The sequence below is a fragment of the Protomyctophum bolini genome (genome assembly GCF_963924005.1).
Source record: "Protomyctophum bolini genome assembly, chromosome: 19".
NCBI lineage: Eukaryota > Metazoa > Chordata > Actinopteri > Myctophiformes > Myctophidae > Protomyctophum > Protomyctophum bolini.
The window spans coordinates 27,564,755-27,578,904 of record NC_137880.1 but is presented as its reverse complement, the minus strand read 5'-3'; the positions used below and the strand labels follow the sequence as shown (position 1 = coordinate 27,578,904).

At 41.6% G+C, this 14,150-nt stretch overlaps 1 protein-coding gene across 1 annotated transcript; it reads left to right on the top strand.

Moving 5' to 3' along the window:
* Positions 1 to 853: 853 nt before the first annotated feature.
* On the top strand, positions 854 to 5,452 carry LOC308334648 (melanocortin-2 receptor accessory protein 2A-like; the record flags this gene model as incomplete). The annotated part of the gene is made up of 4 exons (XM_080791453.1): positions 854 to 888; positions 1,028 to 1,160; positions 1,556 to 1,655; positions 5,041 to 5,452. Exons 2-4 carry the CDS (start codon positions 1,043 to 1,045, stop codon positions 5,450 to 5,452), a joined length of 630 nt encoding a protein of 209 aa, XP_080647579.1. The 5' UTR covers positions 854 to 888; positions 1,028 to 1,042.
* Between the last annotated feature and the right edge of the window lie 8,698 nt (positions 5,453 to 14,150).

Sequence of the window (14,150 nt, the reverse complement as noted above, 5' to 3'; positions counted from 1 at the left end):
GGCGTAGGCCAGTGGACATCAATGAAAGCAATAAGATACACCCGCACACTGTGTATTTGCTCGGTACATGAGCATTTTCTTATTTAATGAAGCAACGTTTCGGTCCCTGCCTGAGGAAGGTCTGCATGGAGGGACCGAAACGTTGCTTTCATTAAATAAGAAAATACTCATATTTTTATTCATGTCCTCACTGTATTGCATTACTGCTTGTTTTTTAATGTCGTTGGCTTGCTTTTCTTTTATTCTCCATTGTTCTGTAAAGCACTTTGAGCTGCATTTCATGTCATGAAAGGTGCTATACAAATAAAGTTTTATTATTATTATTATTATTAATTGTATGTCATATTATTATTTAAAGTCACATGATATACTAAGTCTTAATTATGAGATAGCCTACTAGCTCATTATTATGAGATGCTTTAAGTCATAATTATGAGAGGTAGGCCTACCGTCTACTAAGTAAGTCATAGTTATGATATGCTAATTAAGTCATGATATAAGTCATAGGCTAATTATGACAGATATACTATCTATAAGTCATAAATATGAGATACTAAACTGCCATTATGATGAGAAAGCAGCTACTCATCCTATACTCATCATGACTTCAAGTTTAAGTGTGTGTGTGTGTGTGTGTGTGTGTGTGTGTGTGTGTGTGTGTGTGTGTGTGTGTGTGTGTGAGAGCGCGCGCGCTGCTTCGTGTTGCTCTCATGCTCTCGTCAGTCGACACAATTCAATTCAATTCAAAGGGCTTTATTGGCATGAGAAAACATACGTTTACATTGCCAAAGCAGAAAGAACAATACACACTCGCTGTGTGTGCGCGCATCAGTTTGCCAACCCGATTGTACATGTCCTGATGGAAGAGTGGTTTAACGTAGGCTAAAGGTAAAGCGATTTTTATTTTTGCAGTTTCAGGAAAATGAAAATTCGCTTGGAAAACTTTTGTTGATAGGTCGGTGACGGTCCGAAACGGGTTTTGTAGTCTCGTCTGCCTCTCGTAGGCGTATTCTTTTTCATTTAAAAGGTTCGTCCAAATAAGATGTCCGAATTCTACAACCAAAGCCGAGCCAACTCTCGCCGCAGTGACTACGTGTGGCAATATGAATATTATGACGATGAGGAGCCGGTGTCTTTTGAGGGTCTCAAAGCTCATAGATGTAAGCAGATTGCCTACATTGATTATTGACTATTTTAGTGTTTTACTAATTTGTGTCATCATTTGTTTACTAATGGCGTGTGTGTGTGTGTGTGTGTGTGTGTGTGTGTGCGCGCGCGCGTGCGTGTGTTAATTTTATGTAAATAAAAATATATTTTATAACAGCCATTCTGCTGTTGGTCTCACTTTGATATCTAACAAATAAGCCTATTTGGTATGTTGAACAACATTTTCATTTCACATTACATTTAATTGCCCCACATGCCTTACATTTAAAAAGCAAATAGCATGCACTTCCATTCCCTCGAGTCTTTGCTGTCAGCCTGTCTGTATATGTGTATGTGTGTGGACTGGAAGAAAAGAGGAGTGAAATCAAGTTTTTCTCTGCCATTGCAGACTCAATCGTCATCGGGTTTTGGGTCGGACTTGCTGTGTTTGTCATCTTCATGTTCTTTGTTCTCACGCTGCTGACGAAAACAGGAGCCCCACATCAAGAGTGAGTTTATCCTTTCATCAATGTTTAACATCTGGGGGAGGTGGTGGAGGGGGTCAGCTTGATGAAATCCAAAGAAAACACCTGACCTGTACCTTCCACTGCAAGGGGTTTGTATATTATCAAGCTCTCTTCTCTCTTTCTCTCTCTGGACAGGTAAATACTAAACTATCTCTGTATAGCGTGTGTGTTAAGAACTGGATTTGGGATGTACAGTATAATGTGTCAACCATGCACAAAGTCTTAAGGCTCATTTATAGTCTGGATTTTCGGTGGTGAGGTGACCACCACTCCGGTGGTGAGGTGACCACCGAAGCTGAAATAACGTTGAGCAGTGGTGAGTAAAAACAGAGAGAAGGGCTGGGGTGGTGGCGGTGGTTTGCTCTTCACCGCGGCTCGTGACGTCATGTTCTAGTTTGGTGGTCACCTCACCACCGAAAATCCAGACTATGAATGAGCCTTTAGTGTAATCGCAACGCTCCTGTCCAGTGCCGTCTCCAGGGAATAATCAGCAGGGGGGGGGCCTTCATTTTTTCAAAGGGGGCACTTTATTTTTCAAGTTCACCACCCATAATAGCAAGCAAATGCTCACATATACAATAAACAACAACACAAAAGCCTACACCACTAGCCTATAGCTACACGCATAAGTTCCAATTATGTGGAAACACATGTGGAAACACTATTGCATGCACCAACAACAAAACGATCCAATACAATTATGTTGAGCATCTCCACGGCGGGAGGAAAGGGACACCACCATTCACCAACAAATATAGTTGAGCATTCATTCATAGGCTTTAGTGTCTTTGTTATGTTGCCATCTCCTTACGGGAGGAAAAGGAGAAAAGGCTCCAACCAACAACAACAAATATACATTAATTTATTAAGCCTATATAGTGTCTTTCTTTATGTCGGGAGGAAAGGGGGGAGGGGGTTCTACTTCACTGCCGAGCATTATCCAAGACCATTGACAGTTCCAACTTCCTCAGATAACTTTAACGGGACAGTCAAACCCTGACAGAGATTAACAATAACAGCAACAACAAATTAGGCTACTGCTTTTTGCTAGTGCATAATGATCAACTAAAATATAAGAGACCTAGGTGCATGTTTCATTTATTTGCACTCATGACAAACGAGCATTTCTTTCCACTAAAAAGGCTACGCAGATATTTGTCCTATTTCACCTGATTTGGGAGGGCGTGTCAGCACCGAGATCCTTTGTCTGGTCTGGAAGTATATATATATACAGCTGGAGGGGGCTCTGTGTCCGAACCTTGACTGCTTGACTATGAATTCATTTGAAAATGTATATAATTATTATTTTATTTGTTGTGTGTGCTAGGTCCGATTTTTGTAACCCATTCCTTCACCCGGTGCCCAGTGGCGGATTTAACAATCTGGGGACTCGCAGCTAAGTTGAAGCAGGGGACTCCTTGGGTAGGCGGGCGTTGATGCGGCGAAAGGCGGGCGGGAGGTGGGCCTGCCTCTGGGATCTACGCAATTGCGCGGTCTGGCGTAGTGAAATAAACTGCTCCTACGCCAATGCCTAATCCTGAGCGGAGTGCTACTCTCCCTCTGCCAACCTAGAGCCCAGAACTGAGCTCATGCTTCATTCAATGCATGAGGAGTGAGCAGGCCGCCCTGACAGGGGGTGTTTCCCCGGTAGGACGTAGCGCGTGAAAGGAACACGTTATTCCAACCATGCAGTTCCTTTCCCCTCCATCAGTGCCCTGGTTGACCAAGGAGAGGCAGTATTACTAGAGCCACTGCATGTAATTACTGCATTACTTTTGGGGTACAGGCTTTAGTTCCGACATACTATTGGTCCGACCGACAACAACCTACCTGATTTGGGGTTTTTTATTTTTTCATGAATTAATTAAGCTTAGAATAGGCCTAGAACAGTGGTTCTCAACCAGTGGTCTGGGGACCACCAGTGGTCCTTGAGGGGGTTCCAGGTGGTCCCCAGCTAAAGGATGGAGAGTTGGTAACCAAATGGACCCTTATAGATCTTCAACTCTTGAGAGTGTAAAATTAATTCATTTTCAGGGCAAGACCCCATTTCAAATGATATGGCAGTGCTCTAGCAGTGATTCTCATCATTTTAATTTGAAGGATGCCCAGTTTGTCATGCATAGGCTACTGACCCCCATTTAATTTATATTTGGGACCTCAATTTATTATAACTTAAAAAAAAAAAAAATTATATAGTAAAATCAATGTCAGGGTTAGGCTTACTTTACTCTGAGAGAGTACAAATGGAACCAAATGGACCTGTTATGGTCCATTTGGTGCCAAAAGCCGTTGAATATGATTAAGGATTACTGTCATTATGGTAATCCATATCGCACACACCATACCTGTAACTTTCATTAGCCATAAAAATGAAATATATATATTATTTTATTATTATTATATTCTTCCAGGGGCCACAAGGGGGCGCCTCGCAGGCCGCAAATGTCCCTAATTCCTGAATCCAAGTACCCCAACATTTTGCTAATAAAACTACTCAATTTGTGGGTGCTGGTATTCAGACAGTACTGCTCAATTTGTGTGTGTGTGTGTGTGTGTGTGTGTGCGTGTGTGTGTGTGTGTGTGTGAGTGTATGTGTGTGTGCATGTGTGAGTGAGAGTACGTGTGCACTTCGGACGATGACCCGGTCATTCAATTAATGGCTTAGGAATGCAACAAAAACAAAACAAATCTCCATGAATTCAAGGCTTCATGGGTGATAGAAAATAAGTCATGTTTTGGGTGATCTACTCCTGAGAAGGTTCTGCTTGTAGGCTACATCTGAACACAGTTCTATGATACGTGGCTGTGTTGTGCTGAGAAAGAGTCGGATGTGTATAGGCCTATATTTTATGTCAATGCCAAAAAGCCGACCTCAACAATGCGACGCGAAGGGGACAAGCTTTCTCAGCGCAGCATTGCACAACACTGGGTACTCCACAACTTGGCGAAGGGCTGACTATAGTGAACTTGACTTTCAGCAGCTCGTCACATGAAAGCTCTTCATTTTATCTGTGAGAGACAACAAACCTATCCTTTGCGAGCATCAACTTGATATGCTTGGCCTGCAACCCAATCCCTGGAAGTGTTTAGGTACGAGACAGAGAAGATCACAAATATCCAAGTAGCCTACACCCTACAGTGTAACTCACAAAAAGAACAGACGGCTTCCGCGATTATACTGTACATGCAGCAGGATGTAGTGATGGGTATTACTATTACTGTCTCGTCTGTCACCTGTGCTGCAGGAGGGGAGAGACAAATAGCTACACACAGCTGCTAGGTGGAAACTCGAGTTGGGGTCATGTTTATTGTCTTTCTCCTGCCTCGATTCTCTTTTCCTATTATCTTCTATATCCCATCCTGACAGAAACCTGGAGCCTGCCGAGAAGCGCCATCGTCGTCTAGGTGACTGTGTGGTGGACATCAACAGTGCCCAGGATGAAACTGGCAAGGCCTTCTGTCGCCCCCCACTGGCATTGTTACATTTTTACGTCAGTGAGGAGGAACAGGCCCGGGGGCAATGCGAGTCTGGGACCCAAGCCCCAAAGGGACACAGGAGGCTTCAAGGTATTGGTTCATATGGCAGAGAGGATATGCTTGAGGAAGGAGAAGAAGCAGAGGCCAAATTAAACAATGAAAGGGTATTCTCGCCTCAGTTTAACATCCCTAACTTTGTGACCTCAGACCACAGTTCTACACTGGAAGACCATGACCTACTGCTTTGTGAGCCGGCTGTCAGTCTGGCCAACAACAGCCAATCCCATGCTCAGGATCTCTGAGCATCTTCTGTAATCTTGTGTGCGCGCGTGTGTGTGTGTGTGTGTGCGTGCGCGTGTGTGCATGCGTAGCCTATAGAGCACCGAAGTCCTGACGTCACTTTCAGTAGAGGGCGTCAGTCCCCAGGTTCATGTATTTTTTTAGTTGCATTGAACTCCCCATAGGAGGATTTTAGATCGCTTCATATAAGAACTGTGTTTGAAAAATAAACCGATCACCCCGGCCTCATATGGATATGAAGCATTGACTGAAGGTGGAAATGTACAAATATACCCAAAGAGTAACAAAATAAGCGTTAGAAACGAGTCAAACAACTCAGAGACTACATTTCCGGGGTAGGCGGGTGGCTGCATCTGCCCGTCGCACAACAGAAACTGAACGTTAATTACGTTTATTTTTATTTCATTGATATTTAATGTTTCGTGGTTAGTACGAGTCGAGTCACCACCAGCTGAGCTTATGTCAACGAGGAATCTCAGGAACGCAATATGTTGACTGCTGGGCGTGACGTATATTAGCAGCGACATTGCCTTCATATGTAGTTTCAATGCTTTTTCAAGGCTTTTGCGGCCACATTTTCTCCAGAAACTGGCTGTATAAAATATGAATGGACATCATTAACGACGCACAGCCACCCCCCTGACAGAAAGGCCGAGATGATCGGTTTATTTTTCAAACACAGTTCTTATATGAAGCGATCTAAAATCCTCCTATGGGGAGTTCAATGCAACTAAAAAAATACATGAACCTGGGGACTGACGCCCTCTACTGAAAGTGACGTCAGACTTCGGTGCTCTATATATGAGAGAGAGAGAGAGAGAGACCAGCAAATGATCGATCTGTATTTTGTGGGCAAAAGGATGTGTTAAGATAAGAATGTACAGTACAGTACAATACAGATATACAATATAATGTTTTTTAAATTATTTGATTTACTATAGGCCTATTCATAGTCTGGATTTTCGGTGGTGAGGTGACCACCGCTCCGGTGGTGAGGTGACCACCGCTCCGGTGGAGAGCTGACCACCGGAGCTGAAATAACGTTGAGCGGTGGTGAGTAAAAACAGAGAGAAGGGCTGGAGCCAGTGCCGGTTCTAGGCCTTTTGAGGCCCTAGGCAACATATTATACAGAGCCCAAAATGTTTATAAACAAATCACAAATGTTTATAAACAAAACACAAATGTTTATAAACAAATACCAAAATGTTTATAAACAAATCCCAAATCCCTTGGTCCTACCCCCCCGACCATGAGACTTACTACAGGTCAACTGGTAGTGGTCCTACCCCCCCCCCATGAGACTTACAAATCCCAAATGTTTATAAACAAATCCCAAATGTTTGTAAACAAATCCCAAATGTTTATAAACAAATCCCAAAATGTTTATAAATAAATCACAAATGTTTATAAACAAATCACAAATGTTTATAAACAAATCACAAATGTTTATAAACAAATACCAAAATGTTTATAAACAAATCCCAAATCCCTTGGTCCTACCCCCCCCGAGCGGTGGCGGTGGTTTGCTCTTCACCGCGGCTCGTGACGTCATGTTGTAGTTCGGTGGTCACCTAACCACCGAAAATCCAGACTATGTATGAGCCTTATGACAGATCAAGGGTATCTCTGTGTGAATAAATCTCGGCTTTCCGTATGTATTTAGCCACAGACCCCCATATCTAAATATTTTGTTCCAGGGATCCCAGAAGCAAAAATTGAATAAATAAATAAAATGTTTTCAAAGATTTGCACACATTTTCAATTCTTTTCCAAAAATAGCAGATCTACAAGCTTGCTATTTTAGAATAGCCAAAGAATAAAACAATGCTTTTCAGCTAAACAATAATTAAAACAGGTCCCTCAGAATTTCAATTCAGCCACAACAACAAACAAATATTGCTGTGATCTGTGTGTACTGTATGCCACGGAGCATCTCCCATCTGCTTATTTATGCATGAAGAACCTTTAAGCAACGTAAACATATTATTCTAGTTTATGTAATGGCGGTATAATTATGCATTGGAACATTGCTAACTTGCTATTTGACTTGTCAGCAAATGATCAAGCTGTATTTTGTGACTAACAAAGGGATGTGTTGAGAATGCCAGCAAGTCTATCAGTGTTAAAACAACACTAACAGGTCGTCCAAATCAGTCACTTCGAGGGTGACAAATAGCCAATTATTTGTGCAATTTTGGGGACCAAGAAAAGCAATTATTCAAACACCATAAGAACTGTATATGTTCTCATTTTAAAACTAATGTTCTTTAAAACTCAGATAAACCATGGCAGGACAAATGTTATTTGTTGTTTCCCTAGAGATGTCTACATGGGAAGGCTATTCAATTTATTCAATGATTCTTTAAATTATAACCCTGTCGAAAGCCCAGCAGCTAAATATCTGTGTTGGCCACGGGTTTACTCCCCTTTGGATGAGTGGTAGATGCACGATCAGCAAACACAGCACATCGCCTCTGTCTGTACTATTCCCAATCAGGGCATACATTATAAGCAAGTGAAAAGTGAAAATCACACCTGTGTGAAGTGAGTGGTGCAACTGTAGTGTGTGGGGGTCCCCGGGGGCAACATCCAGACCCCCAGGAATACGCCCACGGGGCTGGCCCGGTTCCGGTGCCTTCCCGTGTCCGAAAGGGTCGAGAAATTACAGTTATCGTGTTGCAGCTTTCCATGCTAGGATGCGTAGACATACTGTATATACATAGGGACACAGGGGACCCCCAGAACATCCGGACCCCCAGGAACATGGCCAGCTGGCATGCCCGGTTCTGGCGAACCTTCCTGTGTCCAAAACGGTCGAGAAATGAGTTATCGTGTTGCAACTTTCCGTGCTCTTCCGTGCTGGGACGGACATACATACATACAGATAGGGACACACATAGCTGCGTAATGGAGCGGAGGCACCACGTGAAAAGCAAGTGAAATTAAACAAAATATAACTTTAGCATCCGTGAGTGTTGCGCTATGACGCTCTTCCCCACTGGCCCTCCCTGCTGGACAGGCCAGTGCCCCAACCAACAGCGGTGGAAAAAGCACTCGATTGTTTTTATCTATAATTAAGTCAAAGTATCAATATTGCAATGTAGAACTACTTCGTTAAGTCTGTAATTCAAAATATACTTGAGTAAAGTACAAAAGTATTGGCATCAAAATGTACTTAAAGCACCAAAAGTAGAAAGTGTCCCATTTCAAATATATACAAATATTTTTGAAAATAGCAGATCTGTGACACATTGTGAGCTTGTAGATTGGCTATTTTTAAATGGCCAAAATGTATAGGGCTGAAGTGAGTAATGTAGGCTATGTTTTGTATCTATCACCAGTAGGAATTAGATAACAAGAACACATGCCAGCTTCCCACCCACGAACACTGCCACTTGTGATCACACTGAATGTGGGTTTGTGCGTTCTCCCAGGGGTCCTTGAGGAGGTTCCAGGGGGTCCCCAGCAAAGAAGTTAAGAAGAATTAAGAATTCAACACTTGCCAATGGGACACAGAGGGCAACCTTACTATATCAACAAAAGAATGGGAAAGAATATGTAAACATGAGTGGAAAATGACTAGTTCCCCCACATGGAGAGAATTCAGCTGGAAAATGTGAGTCGTTTCTTTTGCACTGGTGTCCACAGTGTTCACAATGTCCTGGAAGCAGTTTTTGGTGTGGAGTCTGTTGACATTCCTTTTGATTTTAAAATCAATCTGGAAGGACTTCAATTTGCAAAGCAGGATCGGTATTTACTGAGGGTATTGCTGGTGGCATCCAAACAAAAAAGTGGCTTACAAATGTTATACCAACCATAAATGAATGGATTGATTTAATTATTAAATTAAATTAGTATATGATATGATAAATACCATACATTGCATAGTTGCATACAAAGCATAGTTGCACCGCTTAGTTCACACAGGTGTGATTTTTAAGTGTTAAATGGAAGTGAAAATGATGATGTGGTGGAGATTCTGTTCTTCAATGTATGCTAAGAGGATTGAAATGCCCAGAAAAGCACAATGGCTACACAATGGGTACACCCACACAGCCCTGCGAAACTGATTTTCACCCACAACAAGACATAGAATGTCTGTGTGGTGCTACTGTTCTGATCTGTTCTGTACTGTAAGTTGGTACATTCTCAGGAGAGTATGTTCATCCATAACCATGTCCCAGCTATAATGACAGACAAAATAAGGTTGGGTCCTGGGGAGACAAACAATGCACAATCAGGGGAGGGCAGTTCCATTTTCCAGACTTAATCCTCCAATTACAGTAGCACAGACACACGCACGGACACACACATGCATGCACATGCCTCACACACAATTTGTCTCTATTGCTGCTTAGTTCTCTCAAACCCCATGTTGTAAAAGACAATGACATACACATGTATGTCAAGATAACAGTCCCAAAGCTAAGGGAAAGAATTCTGCAAATGATAGATAAATATAAAAATCACTCCCGTGTGAAGTGAGGGGCGTTCTTACATCATCTCAATCCGGTCAATCACAATTTATGTCCTCACCTTCGTCTTCAATGTTTGTGTTTACGCAATGTTTGTGTTTACACAAACACTCAAAACCGGCCATTCATTGTCAATGGCATTCAATGTTTGTGTTAGGACAGACAAAGTTTGTTTACACGCACAATAAAATCTGGACATAGGAGGGGCTAGCACCCCTCAAACATGATGTGAGGTACAGTATGTATATGAAGCATACATAGCATATGTTTCCAGTCCACCAGATGAAGATGACATTTTTGAGGGCCCCTCCTATATCCAGCTTGTGGTGTGTGTGCACAAACTTCGTCCTACAAACATTAAATTCCCATCGACGATGAATGGACAATTTATATCATAAAATACACTGTCTATTTTACGTCATGATGATGTACGATGCGCGCCCCTTTTTTAAGTGTTAAATGGAAGTGAAAATGATAGGTGGAGATCTTTGCGGGTGTTGTTTTTCAAGGTCTGCTAAGATAATGCTACACAATGGGTACACCCACACAGCCCCGCGTACGCGTTCACATCTGCAGTGACTCATCTCAAAACTGGGCTTTATCACATTTTTCCAATGAAAGGACTGGCCTTCAATGGCTGTAATAAGTATCAACAACCACTGGGTGGAGCAATGTAGGGACACATTTTGTGTTCCAGTCCATCCCATCCCACTCCACTAAATGCCAAATCTAATCACTGATATTAACCACTTGTTATTTAGACGAATCAAGACAAGATGGCCTATTTTCTGTGAAGATATTTGACTGGAGGGAAAAGATTAGCAGGCCTCCGGTCAACCATAGGGTTTAAGTTGCTAATTGCCAAATCTAATCATTTGAGGAACAGTAAACAGCACAGGAACAATGGAGAATTGTCAGAGAAAAGAGAACAGCGAAAGACGGGAGAGTGAACTACAGAGAGAGAGAGAGAGAGAGAGAGAGAGAGAGAGAGAGAGAGAGAGAGAGAGAGAGAGAGAGAGAGAGAGAGAGAGAGAGAATACCTTTGAGGTTCAATTATCTTGGAATCTTGTTGGTGTAATTTTAAAACAAGGTAGACAACATACTTTGCATCACTGTTAGGTACAGTAGGTGTCATCAGGAAATTATTAAGGACAACCCTGTAAGGATAGCTAATCAACAGAAGTGTTGACAACATTTGTCATTTCATCAAAATAAAAAGCCTGACCAACCTTTGATGATTTTATTACTTGATGAATTACTCAAATGTATAAGGGGGGTAAAATAATATACAATATGTGAAAAAACTGCAATCATCATCTGTTGTGACACATCTCCAGCACTGTCCACTTCAGACATCCCCATTCTGGTAAATGCATTGATATGAGGCGAGATCTTCACATCAATTTCACTTTGTTGCTGTCGGGAGGAAACTCCATTTTTGAGGTTTTTGATTATTTTATTATTCTTTTTATTTCTTTTTAAGAACTCAGTGCCACTGAACACCCTTTACGTCCGTGTGTTGGATATTGAATATTGAACGAATGAAAAGTAGCAAAAAGGACGGGTCATTCACTTCCCTAGGCTTACTTAGGTAGCCAGTAATGAGAGTGATACAGATGGTGTCATGTTACTTCTGGGTCACGGAGTACCGAATGTCTCAACAATGCAAGTGTGTACGGTTCTATAGCCAGGGACCTTATGACAAATAGAATGAGGCCTACGCAGTGGTACTGGAAATGAATCAGCTAACAACAAAAACATGTTAGGATGTTATGTTATTATAATGTACCACCTGTTGCTGGAGCAATGCTGAGCAGATTAAACGAAAAGCCACATGAAACAAAAGACTTCAATGTTCCACACACAAGAGTCCAGCCCCCTGCGAGGTTCCAGAGTGCAGGAGGAAACAGAGATTCTATCTTTTATCTTTCCATCTAGGCATTTTCCCCATAATGTGGGTAACAAACTCAATGGATTTTGTGTCCTTGATATGTTTCGAATGAGAATGAAACAAAAAAAATTACTTCTCATCCCCTACAACACCCTACATGTGGCATTATAAATCAGTGTTTCAAATATGAAATAATTGTGGCTATTTTTAATTTCTGGGATTTTTCCATAGCATTATTCATTAATACTTTTTGTATGTCACAGGGGTACGATACAAATGAAACAGCTGTTGCCATTTGTGAGGTCAAGTAACAATGTTACTGGATTACGTTATGTATGCATGCCTTGAGCCTACCTGAGCTGAATCATTCATCATGCTATATTATTCCCTTTGGTTCTCTTTGTCCATCTTTGTAATAAGAGAGTAAGCGAAAGATAGAGAGAACTTCTGATGAGGTCTAATGATCTGGAAGCTTATGGGTGTTATATTTGTCACTCAGATGTTAATTCAAATAAATAATACATACAACACACTTTGCATCACTGTTAGGTACGGTAGGTGTCATCAGGAAATTATTAGAACATTTTGGAGTTAGGTGGTTTCTTCCCAACAGCAGAGATATTATCCGTATGTGTAGCAAAACCCCAGCTTACCTGGATCAGTCACAGTTACAAAAATGAAATAAATCATAAAGCTAAATTATTTGTTTCACTCAAATATCGATGAACAGGTAATGGACTACTATAGCAACTTCATCAAAACATTCAACCATTCACACACGGTCAGCAGAGGCAATGATGCAAGGCTCATCAGTACCACTTAGTTCAGTGTGTTGCTCAAGGAGCCACTACTACTGCCACATAGGTGGGTCAGAAAAAGCTTGAGCAGCCAGTCAGCACAATTTTATAGTTACAACAAATCAGCTTCCAGAAGTTTATCTACTTTGTGTATAGGTAACAGTTGTAACATCTTCTCAAGAGTGTATACAATTATGTATAACTTTTACAGTAAAACTCTTTCTAGATAATATCAGATACAATATACTATATTGCTGTCAGTGTTGTATGTTATACATACAGTATATAATATGAAGCTCAAGTAGTGGCAGTGTATGTTGCGGGCAGGTGGTGTGTGTGTGTGTGTGTGTGTGTGTGTGTGTGTGTGTGTGTGTGTGTGTGTGTGTGTGCGTGTGTGTGTAGGGCACTCAGCTTTTGTATGCCCATATACGGATGGGAGTGGACATGTCTACCAAATCAGCAAATATGCTCATATATTCACTGGAAATGCCAGATGTCAACACAAATTCTGCGTTGTTGGGCAACGGCTAATATTAAGGAAAATCTGCATTGTTAGGCAATGGTATGTGGTGTATTACATCAGAACAGAGCTTGATTTTCGTTTAACAATATTTCCCTCATTCTTGCGTAATATTTGACAATTTGGTATTAAAAAGGTCTTAAAGGTCCTTAAATTGTCACTTTAGAAATGTGCAGAATCTGCAGATACTCTATAGCCTATACACTTATAGTCTTATACTATGTAGACTATGTTGGTTTGTTTACTGTTGAGTGAGAAAACATGTTTTGTATTTGTGAATAAGCCCACTGTTTATAGGCACTTTGTTATAAGAAAGAAAACACAACCTACTATGTGTGCATTTTTCATGGGGTGGAGATTAGAAGACAGGTTTCAGTTTCTGCAGCAGATTAATAATTCATAGGGTGGCTGCTCCATATAGATGCAATTTATACCTTTGTACATTGTTCTTCCATGTATGTTTTTATGCTTTGTTTTCTAGTGTGATGTGCTTCACTGTGATTGAGATTGTGCTTTACATTCACCCATTCACACACCGATGCCGGAGTCCGGGGGAAACCATACAAGGCACCAACCTGCACACCGGGAGTCTTCCTCAAGGACACTTCGACACTCTTCCTCAAGGACACTTCCACTTCGACACTGGGGGAGTCCAGGTTTGAACTGGGAACCTTGCACTGCAGTTCCCATCCGGTCACTCTACCCCTGAGCCACTGCCACCCCATTTGTAATGTCCATTAATGTCCTGTCGAAATAAAGTAAACAGTGGGTCACACATATAATGACACATTTACATTTGTCAGAATAAATATAGCCAAATTGTTCATAAAACTGTAGGCTGCTGTGTGTGTGTGTGTGTGTGTGTGTGTGTGTGTGTGTGTGTGGGGGGGGGGGGGGGGTGGTCAAAAATAGGGTGAGTGAATAGTTTTCTCTCTCCCATTTAAATAGTTTATTTTATGTAAACAGCTTGTTGCACAATAACCGCCCGCTGAGTCACCACCAGGCAGCCATGGGTGT